This window comes from Gadus morhua, chromosome 10 (assembly GCF_902167405.1).
Source record: "Gadus morhua chromosome 10, gadMor3.0, whole genome shotgun sequence".
In the NCBI taxonomy this organism is placed as follows: Eukaryota; Metazoa; Chordata; class Actinopteri; order Gadiformes; family Gadidae; genus Gadus; species Gadus morhua.
The window spans coordinates 15,067,464-15,087,744 of NC_044057.1; the positions used below are offsets into that span (position 1 = coordinate 15,067,464).

The 20,281-nt window shown below is 42.0% G+C and overlaps 6 protein-coding genes and 1 pseudogene across 8 annotated transcripts in view; all 7 read right to left on the minus strand.

Moving 5' to 3' along the window:
- Positions 1 to 6,743, minus strand: part of LOC115552194 (protocadherin beta-15-like) — an 80,467-nt gene extending 73,724 nt beyond the window's left edge. The window contains exon 1 of the mRNA XM_030368048.1: positions 3,616 to 6,743. Coding sequence (XP_030223908.1) covers positions 3,616 to 6,003 — 2,388 coding nt within the window. The 5' untranslated portion in view covers positions 6,004 to 6,743. The remainder of the gene's footprint in view (positions 1 to 3,615) is intronic.
- LOC115552161 (protocadherin beta-15-like) overlaps positions 1 to 14,289 on the minus strand; it is an 88,013-nt gene extending 73,724 nt beyond the window's left edge. The window contains exon 1 of the mRNA XM_030368017.1: positions 11,756 to 14,289. Within this exon, the coding sequence (XP_030223877.1) occupies positions 11,756 to 14,287 (2,532 nt within the window). The 5' untranslated portion in view covers positions 14,288 to 14,289. The remainder of the gene's footprint in view (positions 1 to 11,755) is intronic.
- Positions 1 to 20,281, minus strand: part of LOC115552155 (protocadherin gamma-C5) — a 297,188-nt gene that overhangs the window by 231,497 nt on the left and 45,410 nt on the right. The gene's annotated exons all lie outside the window — the stretch shown is intronic.
- The window catches only part of LOC115552186 (protocadherin gamma-A11-like), a 136,054-nt gene that overhangs the window by 73,724 nt on the left and 42,049 nt on the right, over positions 1 to 20,281 (minus strand). The gene's annotated exons all lie outside the window — the stretch shown is intronic.
- Positions 2 to 2,666, minus strand: LOC115552189 (protocadherin beta-15-like). Its single transcript, XM_030368044.1, has one exon. The coding sequence runs from the start codon at positions 2,516 to 2,518 to the stop codon at positions 92 to 94; it is 2,427 nt and encodes an 808-aa protein (XP_030223904.1). The 5' UTR covers positions 2,519 to 2,666; the 3' UTR covers positions 2 to 91.
- On the minus strand, positions 8,057 to 10,937 carry LOC115552187 (protocadherin gamma-A11-like; annotated as a pseudogene).
- LOC115552207 (protocadherin gamma-A11-like) lies at positions 15,940 to 20,134 on the minus strand. Its single transcript, XM_030368062.1, has one exon. The coding sequence runs from the start codon at positions 19,868 to 19,870 to the stop codon at positions 17,477 to 17,479; it is 2,394 nt and encodes a 797-aa protein (XP_030223922.1). The 5' UTR covers positions 19,871 to 20,134; the 3' UTR covers positions 15,940 to 17,476.

Below are 20,281 nucleotides of genomic sequence, written 5' to 3' on the forward strand. Positions count from 1 at the left end.
CATTTCACACTTTGTCTCCGTTTTGCAAATGCTTATCAATGAGCAAGTGTAGAACAATGAATAATTACAAAGAACATTTTTTGTGTTGGATCTATGAAAATATAAGGAAGAAACTCTGGATTATGCCTACCTCAGGGGAAACATCAAGATCTCCAAACACTTCTTCAAAGTCTGTTGCATTTTTTCTCAGGGTCTGGTCTGCAGGCAGTGTGTTGTCATTGTAAGATGTGACAAATTTAAAGTCACTTGTTCTAGATCCAGTGGTTAAATACGCATCATAATTATATTTGCTGCGTAAAGTTCCAGTGCCGTCCACATCTGCGTAGTTTGGAGGGAGATAAGAGCTGGGAATAGCAACCGCTCCATCAAATAACAGTTTGGGCTTTCTCCTCCGACAAAACCTCAATCCCAGAATGATAATAATGAAAGTCAGGAAAAAGGTGGAGACGGATACCAGCGCGATGATCAGATAAGATGTTAATTTAGAACTGCTATCTTCATAAGCCATGTCCTTCAGTTCTGGTACTTCAGCCAAGTTATCAGAAATCAGTAAAAACATGGAACATGTAGCAGAGAGGGAGGGTTGTCCGTTATCCTTTACAGCGACTACAATGTTCTGTTTCATGTTGTCAGAATCAGAAATGTCTCGCTGGGTCCTGATCTCCCCACTGTGCAGATCGATTTTGAAAATTCCAGGATCAGTGGACTTAATGATCTGATAGGACAGCCAGGCGTTCTGTCCAGAGTCCCCATCAACTGCTATCACCTTGGAAACCAGAGAACCTCCTTGTGCAGCTTTGGGTACCAGTTCAGTCATGAAGGAGTTTCCCTCTGGGGCAGGGTAAAGTATCTGAGGAGTGTTGTCATTTACATCCGTTATGAAGACACTCACAGTCACGTTGCTGCTGAGCGGAGGAGAACCGTTGTCTCGTGCCATTACATGCACTTTAAAGCTCCGAAACTGTTCATAATCAAACGACCTGACACTTTGGATCACTCCGGTGTCTCCGTTAACAGATAGATAAGAGGAGACTGGAGCACCGTTGACTTCAGCAGGTAAAAGAGAATAGATCACTGTACCGTTTTGTCTCCAGTCTGGGTCATGGGCCTTAATAGAACACAGGCTGTGGCCTGGTTTGTTGTTCTCAGGGACATAGCTGCTATACGACTGCTCCTCAAACACAGGTGGGTTGTCGTTGACGTCAGCTATTGAGATGTGAACAACTTTAACTGACGACAGAGGAGGAGAGCCCTCGTCGATAGCAGTAATTGTAATGTTGTATTCAGACACCAGTTCCCTGTCTAGTTCCTTTGTTGTTACCAAAGAATAATAGTTTTTAATTGACGGAATAAGTTTAAAAGGAACATGTTGCTGAAGAGAACACCTAACCTTTCGGTTTTTCTCTGAATCTCGATCCTGCACGTTAATAAGGCCCACCTCCGTACCAGGTGATGCATTTTCTCGCACAGGATTGGATAACGATTTCAAAGCAATGACTGGGGCATTATCATTAATATCGGTAATTCTTACAATTACTTTAGCGTCTGAAGAAATGCCAAATCCATCTTTTGCTTGAACAATAATCTCATATTTTGATCCCTCCTCAAAGTCTATATCACCTGCAACAAAAATCTCTCCAGTCTGTCGATCAAGGGAAAACAGTTTTCGTGACTTGTCAGACACCCGTCCTAGTCCGTACGTAACTTCCCCATTAACACCCTCGTCTGCGTCAGAAGCGCTTACGGTGATTACAGGAGTTTTTATCGGTATGTTTTCAGCAAGGCTGGCCTCATACACTGCCTGACTAAACACTGGGGCGTTGTCATTAGCGTCCAACACAGTGACGTAAATTGCTACAGTGCCTGATCTCTGAGGAGAACCACCATCTAGAGCCGAAAGTAATAATTTGATTTCCTTCTGCTCCTCTCGATCTAATTCCTTGTCTAAAACTAATTCTCCATATTTAGTACCGTCATTTGACGTTTGTATATTGAAAACAAAGTGGTCATTCCGGTTGAGAGTGTAACTCTGAACACCGTTTTGGCCTATATCTTCATCATGGGCCGCATCGACGCGATACCGAGCTCCTTTGACAGCAGATTCACTGATTTCCAGCTTTATTCTGTCTGTTGGGAAAATCGGTGCATTGTCGTTTATGTCTTTTATCTGTAGTGATACACGGTGTAATTCCAAAGGAGATTCCAAAAGCAGCTCGAATTTAAGAACACATGACGGCTTTTCTCCGCATTGTTCCTCTCTGTCGATTCTCTCTGAAACAATGAGCTCTCCGCTTCGAAGACTGACATCACAATACCTCCGTTCGTTTTCCTCTGATTCAATACGAGCCTTCCTAGTAGATATTACGTCCAATGTAAGTCCCAGATCCTTGGCGATATTCCCGATAACAGATCCCTGCTTCATTTCCTCTTGAACCGAATAGCTCAGGTCGCCATGAACGAAATGCAGTCCAAACAATAAAAATAAAAATCCACAATGTCCCAACCGATTGTGTTCCATTGTAAAACAGAATAATATACTATTTAACTACTGTTTCGAGACTGCCAACAACGCTATTATGAAATGGATTTGATCGAAGGAACGACACGATCATTCGACTTAAATACTGCTGTAGAACGGTGTCCAAGCTTAGCCTTCTGCTTGCGTCAATAGGTGGTGGGTCGAAATGCTGAAGATTGTATTTGATGAACTCAATTGCTGGTGCAGAGCGACACCATGAGTCAGTATGCAGAATAACATATTGAGATAGGATGTAAATCGTATAACACCAAATAAGCCTACTATTGAATTCCGTTTTCCTTTCACCGTCATATTTTATGGTCTTTGAATATAGCCTAAGAAAAATAAACAACACAGGCTTTGTTCTATGTAGAAAAAAAACATTTGATATTGTTAAAATTATCCATAAATAATAGCACTTAAATGGTATAGTATTTACGAAGGCATTACAACGTTAAACCGCTTTGAATGGACATCCCAGAACCATGGACAGCGACATATCATGTAGTTGGTCAGTATTAACAAAGATCCATCAGACAGAGCTCAAGCATGCAGGTCGTTCAACACCTCAGTCAGTCCTTCACATATTATAGCAGTAACATAGTGGTTGGAGCAGCTAACACATTGTGTTATAATGATAAAATCCTCAGTTAACAAGTACTAGATGCTGAATCCTCCAAACACTCGACAACAAAGTGGGACTAGTTGTGACGGACTGGGAAAGTAATAGGGGGAAGTATAAAACCAACAATATCGCTTGGAAACAAGACAGGATGGAAACAAGACATCCTTCACTGCTTCTTCAGAAAGAAACTTGTTTCGTACCACAATAATGTTCCTAAAATAGACTCCTTAATAATTGGATTGCACCATAATAGTAACCAACAGCAGCAGATGAAAGGTGCAACTATGCAAGATATGTAAAAACAATAGAATCATGTGTGACAGCAAAGACAACATTTATGAAAAAATGATGCATGATCCAATGTTGAACTGCCAAAGAGAGCGCCCAATATGAGCTGCTATAGAGAGAAGCTGAAAGACCATATTTCTAAGTGAGAACATATTAGGAGTTGAAACACACGTTATTTCTTTACCTCAGGGGAAACATCCAGGTCTCCAAACACTTCTTCAAAGTCTGTTGGATTTTTTCTCAGGGTCTGGTCTGCAGGCAATGTGTTGTCATTGTAAGGTGTGACAAATTTAAAGTCACTTGTTCTAGATCCAGTGGTTAAATACGCATCATAATTATATGCGCTGCGTAAAGTTCCAGTGCCGTCCACATCTGCGTAGTTTGGAGGGAGATAAGAGCTGGGAATAGCAACCGCTCCATCAAATAACAGTCTGGGCTTCCTCCTCCGACAAAACCTCAATCCAAGAATGATAATAATGAAGGTCAGGAAAAAGGTGGAGACGGATACCAGCGCGATGATCAGATAAGATGTTAATTTAGAACTGCTATCTTCATAAGCCATGTCCTTCAGTTCTGGTACTTCAGCCAAGTTATCAGAAATCAGTAAAAACATGGAACATGTAGCAGAGAGGGAGGGCTGTCCGTTATCCTTTACAGAGACTACAATGTTCTGTTTCATGTTGTCAGAATCAGAAATGTCTCGCTGGGTCCTGATCTCCCCACTGTGAAGATCGATTTTGAAGAGTCCCGGATCAGTGGACTTAATGATCTGATAGGACAGCCAGGCGTTCTGTCCAGAGTCCCCATCAACTGCTATCACCTTGGAAACCAGAGAACCTCCTTGTGCAGCTTTGGGTACCAGTTCAGTCATAAAGGAGTTTCCCTCTGGGGCGGGGTAAAGTATCTGAGGAGTGTTGTCATTCGCATCCGTTATGAAGACACTCACAGTCACGTTGCTGCTGAGCGGAGGAGAACCGTTGTCTCGTGCCATTACGTAGACTTTAAAGCTCCTAAACTGTTCATAATCAAAGGACCTGACACTGTGGATCATTCCGGTGTCTCCGTTAACAGATAAATAAGAGGAGACTGGAGCACCGTTGACTTCACCAGGTAAAAGAGAATAGATCACTGTACCGTTTTGTTTCCAGTCTGGGTCATGGGCCTTAATAGAACACAGGCTGTGGCCCGGTTTGTTGTTCTCAGGGACATAGCTGCTATACGACTGCTCCTCAAACACAGGTGGGTTGTCGTTGACGTCAGCTACTGAGATGTGAACAACTTTAACTGACGACAGAGGAGGAGAGCCCTCGTCGATAGCAGTAATTGTAATGTTGTATTCAGACACCAGTTCCCTGTCTAGTTTCTCTGTTGTTACCAAAGAATAATAGTTTTTAATCGAAGGAATAAGTTTAAAAGGAACATGTTGCTGAAGAGAACACCTAACCTTTCGGTTTTTCTCTGAATCTCTATCCTGCACGTTGATAATTCCCACCTCCGTACCAGGAGATGCATTTTCTGGTACTGGATTGGATAACGATTTCAAGGCTATGACAGGGGAATTGTCATTAACATCGGTAATTCTTACAATTAATTTAGCGTCTGAAGAAATACCAAACCCATCTTTTGCCTGAACAATAATCTCATATTTTGATCCCTCCTCAAAGTCTATATCATCTGCAACAAATATTTCTCCGGTCTGTCGATCAAGGGAGAACAGTTTTCGTGACTTTTCAGACACCCGTCCTAGTCCGTATGTAACTTCTCCATTAACACCCTCGTCTGCGTCAGAAGCGCTAACGGTGATTACAGGGGTTCTAATCGCAGTGTTTTCAGGCAGACTGGCCTCATACACGGCCTGACTAAACACTGGGGCGTTATCATTATCGTCCAACACAGTGACGTCTATCGCTAATGTGCCTGATCTCTGAGGAGAACCACCATCCAGAGCCGAAAGTAATAATTTGATTTCCTTCTGCTCTTCTCTATCTAACTCCTTTTCTAAAACTAATTCTCCAAATTTAGTCCCATCACTTGACGTTTGTATATTGAACAGAAAGTGGTCATTCCGTTTAAGAGTGTAAGTCTGAACACCGTTTTGGCCCGTATCTTCATCATGAGCCGCATCGACGCGATACCGCGCTCCTTTGTCGGCAGATTCTCTGATTTCCAGCTTTATTCTGTCAGTTGGGAAACTCGGTGCGTTGTCGTTTATGTCTTGTATCTGTAGTGATACACGGTGCAATTCTAATGGTGATTCTAAAAGCAGCTCGAATTTAAGAACACACGAAGGCTTTTCTCCGCATTGTTCCTCTCGGTCGATTCTCTCTGAAACAATGAGCTCTCCGCTCCGAAGATTGACGTCACAATACCTCCGTTCGTTTTCTTCTGTTTCAATACGAGCCTTCCGAGCAGACAGTACGTCCAATGTAAGTCCCAGGTCCTTGGCGATATTCCCGATTACAGATCCACCCTTCATCTCCTCTAGAACAGTATAGTCCAGGTCGCCATGAACGTGATTCAGCGCAGATAATACGAATGAAAACACGCAAAGACCCAATCCTTTGTATTCCATCCTTGTAAATCAAGTATGTAATAATATAAAGTATGGTTTCGTGATTTATATCCTCGTCTAAATAAATGTATTCGATCGAAAAAGGGAAAGACCATCAGCCCTTTAATACCCCGACGTTTTTCGACGAATCTCCGGGCTTGTCTGCCTTCTGCTCTCCTCAGAAGGTGGATGGGGAAAGGCCGACGATTATATCACGTTGGAATCTATTGTTGGTGAATAGCGACACCTTGAGTCATAACGGAGTATAAACATGTAAAAGTGGCGTTAGCTCATGTAACACCAAACGCTATTATATTTACTTGTGCTTTTTGTTTTTTCTTCTGACTGAGTTAAACAATAACTTACGACATATTTGCACCACGTGGAATGGGTAACAGACAAATTCTAACGAGTGAAACAATTTTCCCTTCACATAAATTGGATGTGTGGCCAATATAGCATTCACAATGGCAAAGCAATGGGATACAGAACCAAAGCGATCCCAGAACCATGGACAGCGACATAGCATGCAGTCGTCAGCAGTAACAGAGATCCATCAGACATAGCTCAGCATGCAGACTGTTCAACACCACAGTCAATCCTCTACATAATGTAGCAGTAACATAGTGGTTAGAGCAGCCAACACATAGTGGCACAATACAGTCCTTAGATGAAACGGTCATCTCTGCTGAATAGATGCTGAAGCCCCTGAAGCAGTCATACTCAAGTAGCGGCCCGCGGGCCTTTTGTGGCCCGCGGGGTGTCTATTAATGGCCCTCGAGCTGTTTTGAAAAAAAAATTTAATTATAAATAAAAAAAAAAAAAAAAAAAAAAAAAAATCGTGCTGGGCGCTCTTATTTTGAAACCGCGCGCCGCGATCTCAATACGAGGCTGGAGGTTGCAACGATAAACAGATAGCACTCCAGCCCACAGACCGCTCCAGCCCTCCCAAACTCGAGGCAGACAGTCCATCTCAGCAGCAGTCAAGGCCGATTTAGGGTCGTTTTAGACGCAGAGACGTAAGCACGTAATTTACACAAGGGACTTGTTTTAGACAAGTTTTGATTTACGGTTCCTTTAAGGTTCCTTAAGGATTGCGCGTGTTGCAAGGGGATTCTCCGCCAGAACAGTAGGGGGAGCAACGAACGAATCTGTGGGCGTGGAAGTGGAAATCGCTGGCTTGTTTATATTTATAATTATCATAATTCGTTCTTGTGTTTTCTTCTTCTCCTTCTTCAAAATTCTTCATTCGCTTCTGTCACGGCCTTTTAAAAATGGCGCTATTATGCTGTAAAACCGGAAATGTGAGACTCCTGAAAGGATGTGGTTAGCTGGCCAATCACAGTCTTTGCGAGCTGCGTAGGGCCGTAGTGTTTTAGTCGCATAGTCAGGAATTTTGGCCGACGCACTTAAGCACGTAAGGGGGGATATTTTACCGCGCAAGGGGGGGTTATGTATCTTACGTGCTTACGCGTTACGTCTAAAACAGAGCATATATCGGCCTCAGTCACACGTATACCGACCGGCCCCTTGAGTCACTGAAAAAAATTTTGTGGCCCCTCATCATTTCTACTTGAGTACCCCTGCCCTAAAGACTCAACAACAAAGTTGGACAATTGGTTACAGACTGGGCAGAGAAAAGATTACAGGGGGAAGAAAAATAATAATTATAATAATGCATAGAAACCAGACAGGAGGATTTCTGTGACAATGAGAGTATTGTCAGGGATTTCTTGGACAATCACTAATCTATGACCCAAATCCATTCAAAGATATCTATTCGAACAGTGTAGATAGAAAGACGTCAATTTAAATTGACCTATGAACTTTTTTCATTGAACTCTGAATAGAAGTTAAGGTGGTTACTTACAATTATAGCACTGAAAGAAAGAAAGGAAGGTTAAATCCTTAACTGCTTTTCAGCAACAACTTTGTTTCACACACTCATGAAGCATGTACAAATGCAGTAATGTAGGACTACTAATAGGAATGCAACATCAAAATAACCAACAATGTAATGGAATCATACATATGATTTAACCATGGGGGCCAGCAAAGACAAAAACATGCCTGACACAGCTCATTGCAACCGTCAAACGGTCCTTTCAAAACTATTTACTTTGGATAAAAAATATATTTCTGTTTTTTTATTTTCCACAAGCCTACCTCTGGTGAAACATCAAGGTCTCCAAACACTTCTTCAAAGTCGGCTGGATTTTTTCTCAGGGTCTGGTCAGCAGGCAGTGTGTTGTCATTGTAAGACGTGAGAAATTTAAAGTCACTTGTTCTAGATCCAGTGGTTAAATACGCATCATAATTATACGTGCTGCGTAAAGTTCCAGTGCCGTCCACATCTGCATAGTTTGGAGGGAGATAAGAGCTGGGAATAGCAACCGCTCCATCAAACAACAGTCGGGGCTTTCTCCTCCGACAAAACCTCAATCCCAGAATGATAATAATGAAAGTCAGGAAAAAGGTGGAGACGGACACCAGCGCGATGATCAGATATGATGTTAATTTAGAACTGCTATTATCATAAGCCATGTCCTTTAGTTCTGGTACTTCAGCCAAGTTATCAGAAATCAGTAAAAACATGGAACATGTAGCAGAGAGGGAGGGCTGTCCGTTGTCCTTTACAGTGACTACAATGTTCTGTTTCATGTTGTCAGAATCAGAAATATCTCGCTGGGTCCTGATCTCCCCACTGTGCAGATCGATTTTGAATAGTCCCGGATCAGTGGACTTAATGATCTGATAGGACAGCCAGGCGTTCTGTCCAGAGTCCCCATCAACTGCTATCACCTTGGAAACCAGAGAACCTCCTTGTGCAGCTTTGGGTACCAGTTCAGTCATGAAGGAGTTTCCCTCTGGGGCGGGGTAAAGTATCTGAGGAGTGTTGTCATTTACATCCATTATGAAGACACTCACAGTCACGTTGCTGCTGAGCGGAGGAGAACCGTTGTCTCGTGCCGTTACATAGACTTTAAAGCTCCTAAATTGTTCACAATCAAATGACTTGACACTTTGGATCATTCCGGTGCCTCCGTTAACAGATAGATAAGAGGAGACTGGAGCACCGTTGACTTCACCAGGTAAAAGAGAATAGATCACTGTACCATTTTGTCTCCAGTCTGGGTCATGGGCCTTAACAGAACACAGACTGTGGCCCGGTTTGTTGTTTTCAGGGACATAGCTGCTATACGACTGTTCCTCAAACACAGGTGGGTTGTCGTTCACATCGGCCAAAGAGACCCGAATTGTTTTCAAAGATGACAGCGGTGGTGAACCGTTGTCGGAAGCAGTGATTGTAATGTTGTAATCAGTAACTTCTTCACGGTCTAGTTTATCCGTGGTCACTAAAGAATAATAGTTTTTGATTGAGGGAATCAGTTTGAAAGGAACCATTTGTTGAATGTAGCAGCGGACCTGTTTATTTTTCTCTGAATCTCTGTCCTGCACGTTAATAAGGCCTACAACTGTACCAGGTGGCACGTTCTCTGGTATGGGAGCGGTCAAGGATTTCAACACTATGACCGGGGCGTTGTCATTAATATCGGTAATACTTATTATCACCTTTGAATCTGAGGAAAGACCGTATCCATCTTTGGCCTCAACAAACATTTCATATTTTGAATCCTCTTCAAAGTCAATGTTTCCTGCAACAAATATCTCCCCAGTCTGTCCATCAAGTGAAAACATGTTCCGTGATTTATCAGACATTCGGCTCAGTTCATATGTAACGTCCCCATTAACGCCCTCGTCTGCGTCAGTGGCGCTCACCGTAATCACGTGGGTTTTCAACTGAGAGTTTTCCGGAAGTCTGGCTTCATACACGGCCTGACTAAACACTGGGGCGTTATCATTAGCGTCCAACACAGTGACGTCTATGACTACTGTGCCTGATCTCTGAGGAGATCCACCATCTAGAGCAGTGAGCAATAATCGTATTTGCTGCTGCTCCTCTCTGTCTAACTCCTTTTCTAAAACCAATTCGCCATATTTACTACCGGCACTTGTAGTTTGTAAATTCAAAATAAAGTGGTTATTCCGTTGAAGAGTGTAACTTTGTATCGCATTCTGGCCTACATCTGAATCGTGAGCCGCATTAACGCGATACCGAGCTCCTTTGACAGCAGATTCTCTAATTTCCAGCTTGATAATATCCGTTGGGAAACTCGGTGCATTGTCGTTTATGTCTTGTATCTGTAGTGATACACGGTGTAATTCTAATGGAGATTCCAAAAGGAGCTCGAATTTAAAAACACAAGACGGCTTTTCTCCGCATTGTTCCTCTCTGTCGATTCTCTCTGAAACAATGAGCTCTCCGCTTCTTAGACTTACGTCACAATACCTCCGTTCGTTTTCCTCTGTTTCAATGCGAGCCTTCCTAGCAGATAATATGTCCTATGTAAGTCCCAGGTCCTTGGCTATATTCCCGATAACAGATCCGCGTTTCATCTCCTCTTGAACCGAATAGCTCAGGTCGCCATTAACGTAATGCAGCACAGACAATAAAAAGACAAAAATAAATAAACCGTTGTTTTCCATCCTGGTATCCAGAGTAATAAACGTTAAAAAACGATTGGCTTCGTATTTCTTACAACCCAAAAAATAAATGGATTTGATCGAAGGAATGAAAAGACCACCGCTTCTTAAAACCCTGCCGCATTTCAAAGAGTCCCCAGGTTTGGCTGCCTTCTGCTCTCGTTAAGAGGTTGTGGGTGGAAAGGCGACAATTATATTACGTTAGAATCTATTGCAGGTACATAGCGACGCCTTGAGTCATCATGAAGTATAGCACTTTAATAGTGCTCATAACTTATGCAACACCAAACGCTATTCTATTCACTTGTGCGCTTTTGTATTCATTTATTATCTTCTGACTAAGTGAAACAATAAATTACGGCACATGTGCACCATATAGAATGAAGAAATAAAAAATCGACCAAATGATACAATCTTTCCATCATATCAATTGAATGGGTGGCCAACCTCGCAGACACGATGGCGGCTCAGTAGGAATAGAGAACCGATGGCCATCACAGCAGCAAAGCATGCCGTAGGTCAGTAGTAACAGAGATCCATCTAACAGAGACAGATCAGGCATATCGTCCAATACCTCCAGTCCTCAACATAGTGTATCAGTAACAGAGTGGTTGGAGCAGCTCAGACATAGTGGAAAAAATATGCAGACTAGATGATGATGCCTACAAATGATAAACAACAAAGGATGAAAAACATATAGGAGGGAAGTTAAAAGGGGGAGGAAAGCACAAAGAAAACCGCATAGAAAACCGATGGAATGTTTGATGTGACAGTAAAAGTGTTTCTTTGGATATATTGACCAATCACAACTCTGTCACCAAAGACGAAATATTTTGATCTCAAAGAACTCAATTTTTTTCTTGAACTTCTGAACAAAATCAAAGATGCTGTAATTCTTGAAGCACAGATTGAAAGAAAGGCTGTCATATCGTTAACTGCTTCTTCTAAATGCATACAAATGGCATAATGTAGCCCATTCATTAGGAATGCAACTACGTAACCTCAACGTTATACTCAATAAAATAATGAAAATATGAAACTAAGTGTAAGCCCTTGTTTTTTAAAAGTAATTGCCTGTAACAATGTTGACTTTCATGGGTCCGTCACAATGAGTTTATTTTACAGAAATGTGATAAATGTATGACAGAAGCTGAGTAAGGGAGATAAGCTGTATTGGTGAGAAGCTGAAAGTGTTTTCTTTGTGCACACAAATATGTATTGTTTTTACCTCTGGGGACGAATCGATGTCTCCAAATACTTCTTCAAGGTCTGTTGGATTTTTTCTCAGGGTCTGGTCTGCAGGCAGTGTGTTGTCATTGTAAGACGTGACAAATTTAAAGTCACTCGTTCTAGATCCAGTGGTTAAATACGCATCATAATTATATGTACTGCGTAAAGTTCCAGTGCCATCCACATCTGCGTAGTTTGGAGGGAGATATGAGCTGGGAATAGCAACCGCTCCATCAAATAACAGTCTGGGCTTTCTCCTCTGACAAAACCTCAATCCCAGAATGATAATAATGAAAGTCAGGAAAAAGGTGGAGACGGATACCAGCGCGATGATCAGATAAGATGTTAATTTAGAACTGCTTTCTTCATAAGCCATGTCCTTCAGCTCTGGTACTTCAGCCAAGTTATCAGAAATCAGTAAAAACATGGAACATGTAGCAGAGAGGGAGGGCTGTCCGTTATCCTTTACAGCGACTACAATGTTCTGTTTCATGTTGTCAGAATCAGAAATGTCTCGCTGGGTCTTGATCTCCCCACTGTGCAGATCAATTTTGAAAAGTCCCGGATCAGTGGACTTAATTATCTGATAGGACAGCCAGGCGTTCTGTCCAGAGTCCCCATCAACAGCTATCACCTTGGAAACCAGAGAACCTCCTTGTGCATCTTTAGGTACCAGTTCAGTCATAAAGAAGTTTCCCTCTGGGGCGGGGTAAAGTATCTGAGGAGTGTTGTCATTTACATCCGTTATGAAGACACTCACAGTCACGTTGCTGCTGAGTGGAGGAGAACCGTTGTCTCGTGCCATTACATAGACTTTAAAGCTCCTAAACTGTTCATAATCAAACAACCTGACACTTTGGATCACTCCTGTGTCTCCATTAACAGATAAATAAGAGGAGACTGGAGCACCGTTGACTTCACCAGGTAAAAGAGAATAGATCACTGTACCGTTTTGTCTCCAGTCTGGGTCATGGGCCTTAACAGAACACAGGCTGTGGCCCGGTTTGTTGTTCTCAGGGACATAGCTGCTATACGACTGTTCCTCAAACACAGGTGGGTTGTCGTTGACGTCAGCTATTGAGATGTGAACAACTTTAACTGACGACAGAGGAGGAGAGCCCTCGTCGATAGCATTAATTGTAACGTTGTATTCAGACACCAGTTCCCTGTCTAGTTTCTCTGTTGTTACCAAAGAATAATAGTTTTTAATTGAAGGAATAAGTTTAAAAGGAACATGTTTCTGAAGAGAACACCTAACCTTTCGGTTTTTCTCTGAATCTCTATCCTGCACGTTAATAAGGCCCACCTCCGTACCAGGTGACACGTTCTCAGGTACGGGATTGGTCGATGACTTCAGTGATATGACTGGGGCGTTGTCATTAACATCAGTTATACTTATAATTACTTTAGTATCAGAAGAAAGACCATATCCATCTTGTGCCTTCACAAATATTTCATATTTTGGTCCATCTTCAAAGTCTATGACACCGGACACAATAATCTCCCCAGTCTGTCCATCAAGAGAAAACAAGGAATTCGATTTTTCTGTTATTCGGCCTAGTCCATATGTAACGTCACCATTAACACCTTCGTCCGCATCAGTAGCGCTGACAGTAATTACGTGAGTTTTCAATGGAGCGTTTTCAGGCAGACTTGCCTCATACACGGCCTGACTAAATACTGGGGCGTTATCATTTGCATCCAACACGATGACGTTTATTGCAACTGTTCCTGATCTCTGAGGAGAACCACCATCTAGAGCCGTGAGCAATAATTTAATATTCTGCTGCGCCTCTCGATCTAACTCCTTATCAAGAATCAATACGCTGTACTGACTGCCAGCATTTGTAGTTTGTACATTCAAAACAAAGTGACCGTTAGGTTGAAGTCTGTAAGTCTGAATTGCATTCTGGCCTACATCGTCATCGTGAGCCGCATCAACGCGATACCGAGCGCCTTTGTCAGCAGATTCACTTATTTCCAGCTTTATTATTTCCGACGGGAATCTTGGTGCATTGTCATTTACGTCTTGTATCTGTAGTGATACAAGGTGTAATTCTAATGGCGATTCCAAAATAAGCTCGAATTTAAGAACACACGAAGGCTTTTCTCCGCATTGTTCCTCTCTGTCGATTCTCTCTGAAACAATGAGCTCTCCGCTTCTTAGACTGACGTCACAATACCTCCGTTCGTTTTCCTCTCTTTCAATACGAGTTTTCCTAGCAGATAATATGTCCAATGTAAGTCCCAGGTCCTTGGCGATATTCCCAATAACAGATCCAAGCTTCAACTCCTCTTGAACCGAATAGCTCAGGTCGCCATAAACGTATTGCAGCGCAGATAACCAAAACACAGAAAGAAAGAAGCCATGGTTTTCCATCCTTGTACAAACGGATTCGTACACTATAGAGACGATATTGGGTCTCCTTAATACGCACGAAATGCAATGATTCGATCGTAGAAATGGAAAAACCATCGGCTTAATAGCCCTCCGCTTTTCTACCAATCTCCAGGTTTGTACTGCCCTCATGAAGAGGTGGTTAGTGAAAAGGCTGAAGGTTGATATGATGAAGGCTATACTCTATTGTAGGTGCATAGCGACACCTTGAGTCATCAGGAAGCATAACACATTGAGAGTGCGGACAGACCTTAATACTGAATATTAATTTCATTCGTTTTTGTTTTGCTTTATAAAAAAGATGAGTCGACTTATTGAGATAATTAATAACGCCATATGTGCACCATTAGGAATGAATGCATGTACCGTAGTCTTTCTTGTTTAACTGTTGGTGTTTATTATCTAAGCTTGCCATTTCATGTTGATCTGGTCCCCAGGAAGACTTTTCCTCAAGGTGTCAGCCAATGGGGATCATTTCATGAAATAAACTATAGAAAGAAAGTCATTAAAATTGTAAATACAATATTTGACATTCTACAAAATTAAACCATTTTAAAATCATATAAATTAAATGGGTGATTAATATAGTATTCCTGACGGCGTTACAATAGGATACAGAATGCAAAACGATCCCAGCACCATGGACAGCGACCCAGCATGCGGTCGTCAGTAGTATCAGAGATCCATCAGACAGAGCTCACTGCGCAGATGGTTCAACACCTCAGTCAGTCCTCCTCCACATAGTGTAGCAGTAACATAGTTGTTGGAGCAGCCAACATATAGTGGCACAATGCAGTCCTCAGATTACACAGAAGACTGTGCAGGGTACAGGTTGAAGCCTCCAAATACTCAACAACAAAGTGTTAACCGTGGTGACAGACTGGGTACAGAGAAAGTTAAAGCATGGCGAAAAACAAAAATGATCCCACATAGAAAACAAACAGGATGTTTTATGTGACAGTAAAAGGGATTTGTAGGATATCTTGAACAATCACATCACTCAAGTCCATGTAAAGATATTTGTCCCAAACAGTGTAGAGAGAAACTCAACTTTTTTGACTTCCTTCCGAAATTAAGTTAAGGTATTTTACTTGCACCACAGAAAGAAAGAAAGCTCACATCCTTAACTTCATCTTCAGCAACAAATTACTTTTTTTCACAACCCCATGAAATAAAAATACAAATGCTGTAGTATAAGACTATAAATAGGAATGCAACATAAATTAACCATCTTTATGCTCGATTAAATAATGAAAATCTAAAGTAGACACACAGAAATTATCTCACTGTGTGGGCCTGCAAGGACAAATACATGGCTGAAAGAGCTCATCTGAACTATCAAACCGTCCTTTACAAACTAATTGCATGAGATAGAAATTAAAATGTTCTCTCTTTTCTTTGTTGCAATAATGCCTACCTCTGGTGAAACATCAAGGTCTCCAAACATTCTGCTGAGGGAGGAAGCCTATTTGATTGATTCGCTGAATTGTCCAATCATGTGGTGATAACAAAAAAGAAAAGCGATACCATTGGCCTGGGGCGCACACTGGTGCGACCCGAGGGTGAATTTTCTTGCGCCAATGAAAAGCTCTCTCTGCTTGACAAACAGCAAAAAGTTAGCGAGCTTACATTGACTTCAACGTGGCCGGCGCCCCTGACTTGGAGGAGGTGTTTATTTCGAATTACCAATAACTAGCCTAGCCCAAATCACTGACGGTCAGACGCATTTTAATCGCTTCTGGCAGTGACAAGTATGTCACACAATTAAACGAGGATAAACGCTATGTATTTTTGTTGATTTATTTCGTATTGATAATAGTTGATTAATAGTTGACAGACATATTCAAGTGAATATTTCACGGAGGGGCGGCGCCCTAGCACCCTCTATTGACCCACCGCCACTGGATATACGGTGTAATTCCAAAGGAGATTCCATAAGCAGCTTCATTTAAGAACACACGAAGCCTTTTCTCCGTGTTGTTCCTCTCTGTCAATTCTCTCTGAAACAATGAGCTCTCCGCTCCGAGGATTGACATCACAATACCTCCGTTCGCTTCCCACCGTTTTAATAGCCTTACGAGTAGATAATATTCCGACGTCCAATCCCAGATCCTTTGCGATATTTCCAATAACAGATCCACGCTCTATCTCCTCTTGAACAGAATAGCTCAGGTCGCCATGAACGAAATGCAGTCCAAAAAATAAAAAGACGCAAAGACCCAATCGACTCTGTTCCATTGTAAAACAGAGCAGTATTCCATATAGGCTAACGACTGTTACTAGATTGCCAACAACGGTCTAAAGGAATGGATTTGATGGAAGGAACGAAAAGATCATTCGACTCAAATATCGCTGGTGAGCGATGTCCAAACTTTGTAGCATTCTGCCCGCATCAATAGGCTACGTGGTAGGTGGAAATGCAGACGATTGTATTCTGTTGAACTCACTTGCTGGTGCATGGTGACACCATGAGTCAGTAGGAAGTGTAACATATTCAGATTGGACGTTAATCATATAACACCAAATAGGCCTTCTATTGAATATAGTTTTCCTTTCACCGTCGTTATTTCTGGACTTGTAATTGAGCTGAAAGGGAAACCATAAAGGCTTTGTTCTCAATAAAACGAATTAAGTGGAATTATTACAATTAGGCATAAATAATATAAATTACATGGTATAGTATTTATGAAGGCATTACAACGTTAAACAGCGCAGAAAGGACATCCAAGCACCATGGACAGCGACATAGCACGCGATCGGTCAGTAGTAACAGCTAGAGATCCAACTGACTGAGGTTCAACACCTCAGTCAGTCCTCCAGATAGTATAACTGTGAGTGATTGGTTGGAGCTGCTAACACACATTGTTATGATAATACAATCCTCGGATAACACAGGAAACTGCAGTAGATGCTGGATCCTCCAAAAACTCAACAACCAAGTAGGACTAGTGGTGACAGACTGGGCACAGAGAAAGTAATAGGGGGAAGAAAAACAGAAATTCTACCACATACCCAATTAAGGTGCTGCACATCGTACTGCACAGAAAGAAAGAATGGGTTGTTACATCCATAACTGGTTCATCAGCAAAAAAACGTGTGTCGTACCACAATTATGTTCATAATATTAAGGCCTAATGTTTGGAATGAAAAATCGAAACAAACAACTGTACTCAATTTCACCATTTGTGAAAAGACAAAATTGTTGTAAAAGCGTTGCATTATACAATGTTGACTGCCAAAGAGAACTCCCAATATGAGATGTAATGGAGAGAAGCTGACGGAGCATATTTCTTAGTGGAAACATAAGAGGAGTTAAACATGTTATCTATTTACCTCAGGGGAAACATCAAGGTCTCCAAACACTTCTTCAAAGTTTGTTGGATTTTTTCTCAGGGTCTGGTCTGCAGGCAGTGTGTTGTCATTGTAAGACGTGACAAATTTAAAGTCACTTGTTCTAGATCCAGTGGTTAAATAGGCATCATAATTATGCATGCTGCGTAAAGTTCCAGTGCCGTCCACATCTGCGTAGTTTGGAGGGAGATAAGAGCTGGGAATTGCAACCGCTCCATCAAACAATAGTCTGGGCTTTCTCCTCCGACAAAACTTCAATCCCAGAATGATAATAATGAAAGTCAGGAAAAAGGTGGAGACGGATACCAGCGCGATGATCAGATAAGAAGTTAATTTAGAACTGCTATCTTCATAAGCCATGTCCTTCAGTTCTGGAACTTCAGCCAAGTTATCAGAGATCAGTAAAAACATGGAACATGTAGCAGAGAGGGAGGGCTGTCCGTTATCCTTTACAGCGACTACAATGTTCTGTTTCATGTTGTCAGAATCAGAAATGTCTCGCTGGGTCCTGATCTCCCCACTGTGAAGATCGATTTTGAAGAGTCCCGGATCAGTGGACTTAATGATGTGATAGGACAGCCAGGCGTTCTGTCCAGAGTCCCCATCAACTGCTATCACCTTGGAAACCAGAGAACCTCCTTGTGCAGCTTTGGGTACCAGTTCAGTCATGAAGGAGTTTCCCTCTGGGGCAGGGTAAAGTATCTGAGGAGTGTTGTCATTTACATCCGTTATGAAGACACTCACAGTCACGTTGCTGCTGAGCGGAGGAGAACCGTTGTCTCGTGCCATTACATAGACTTTAAAGCTCCGAAACTGTTCATAATCAAACGACCTGACACTTTGGATTACTCCGGTGTCTCCATTAACAGATAAATAAGAGGAGACTGGAGCACCGTTGACTTCACCAGGTAAAAGAGAATAGATCACTGTACCGTTTTGTCTCCAGTCTGGGTCATTGGCCTTAACAGAACACAGGCTGTGGCCCGGTTTGTTATTCTCAGGGACATAGCTGCTATACGACTGCTCCTCAAACACAGGTGGGTTGTCGTTGACGTCAGCTATTGAGATGTGAACAACTTTAACTGACGACAGAGGAGGAGAGCCCTCATCGGTGGCGGATATTGTAATGTTGTATTCAGACACCAGTTCCCTGTCTAGTTTCTCTGTTGTTACCAAGGAATAATAGTTTTTAATTGAAGGAATAAGTTTAAAAGGAACATGTTGCTGAAGAGAACACCTAACCTTTCGGTTTTTCTCAGAATCTCTATCCTGCACGTTAATAAGGCCCACCTCCGTACCAGGTGACACGTTCTCAGGGACGGGATTGGTCGATGACTTCAGCGATATGACTGGGGCGTTGTCATTAACATCAGATATACTTATAATTACTTTAGTATCAGAAGAAAGACCATATCCATCTTGTGCCTTCACAAATATTTCATATTTTGGTCCATCTTCAAAGTCTATGACACCGGACACAATAATCGCCCCAGTCTGTCCATCAAGAGAAAACAAGGAATTCGATTTTTCTGTTATTCGGCCTAGTCCATACGTAACGTCACCATTAACACCTTCGTCCGCATCAGTAGCGCTGACAGTAATTACGTGAGTTTTCAATGGAGCGTTTTCAGGCAGACTTGCCTCGTACACGGCCTGACTAAATACAGGGGCGTTATCATTTGCATCCAACACGATGACGTTTATTGCAACTGTTCCAGATCTCTGAGGAGAACCACCATCTAGAGCCGTGAGCAATAATTTAATATTCTGCTGCGCCTCTCGATCTAACTCCTTATCAAGAATCAATACGCTGTATTTACTGCCAGCATCTGTAGTTTGTACATTCAAAACAAAGTGACCGTTAGGTTGAAGTCTGTACGTCTGAATTGCATTCTGGCCTTCATCGTCATCGTGAGCCGCATCAACGCGATACCGAGCGCCTTTGACAGCAGATTCACTTATTTCCAGCTTTATTATTTCCGACGGGAATCTTGGTGCATTGTCATTTACATCTTTTATCTGTAATGATACACGGTGTAATTCTAATGGCGATTCCAAAATAAGCTCGAATTTAAGAACACACGACGGCTTTTCCCCGCATTGTTCCTCTCTGTCGATTCTCTCTGAAACAATGAGCTCTCCGCTTCTTAGACTGACGTCACAATACCTCCGTTCGTTTTCCTCTGTTTCAATACGAGCCTTCCTAGCAGATAATATGTCCAATGTAAGTCCCAGGTCCTTGGCGATATTCCCAATAACAGATCCAAGCTTCAACTCCTCTTGAACCGAATAGCTCAGGTCGCCATAAACGTATTGCAGCGCAAATAACCAAATCAAACAAAGAAAGAAGCCATGGTTTTCCATCCTTGTACAAACGGATTAGTAAACAACTGTGACGATAGGTTGGGTCTCCTTAATACGCACGAAATGCAATGATTCGATCGTAGAACCATCGGCTTAATAGCCCTCCGCTTTTAAACCAATCTCCAGGTTTGTACTGCCATCATGAAGAGGAGGTTGGTGAACAGGCTGAAGGTTGATATGATGAAGGCTACTCTATTGTAGGTGCATAGCGACACCTTGAGTCATCAGGAAGTATAACACATTGAGAGTGCGGACAGACCTTAACACTGAATATTAATTTCATTCGTTTTTATTTTGCTTTTTAAAAAAGATCGGTCGACTTATTGAGATAATTAATCAAGTCATATGTGCACCATTAGGAATGAATGCATGTACCGTAGTCTTTCTTGTTTAACTGTTGGTGTTTCTCAT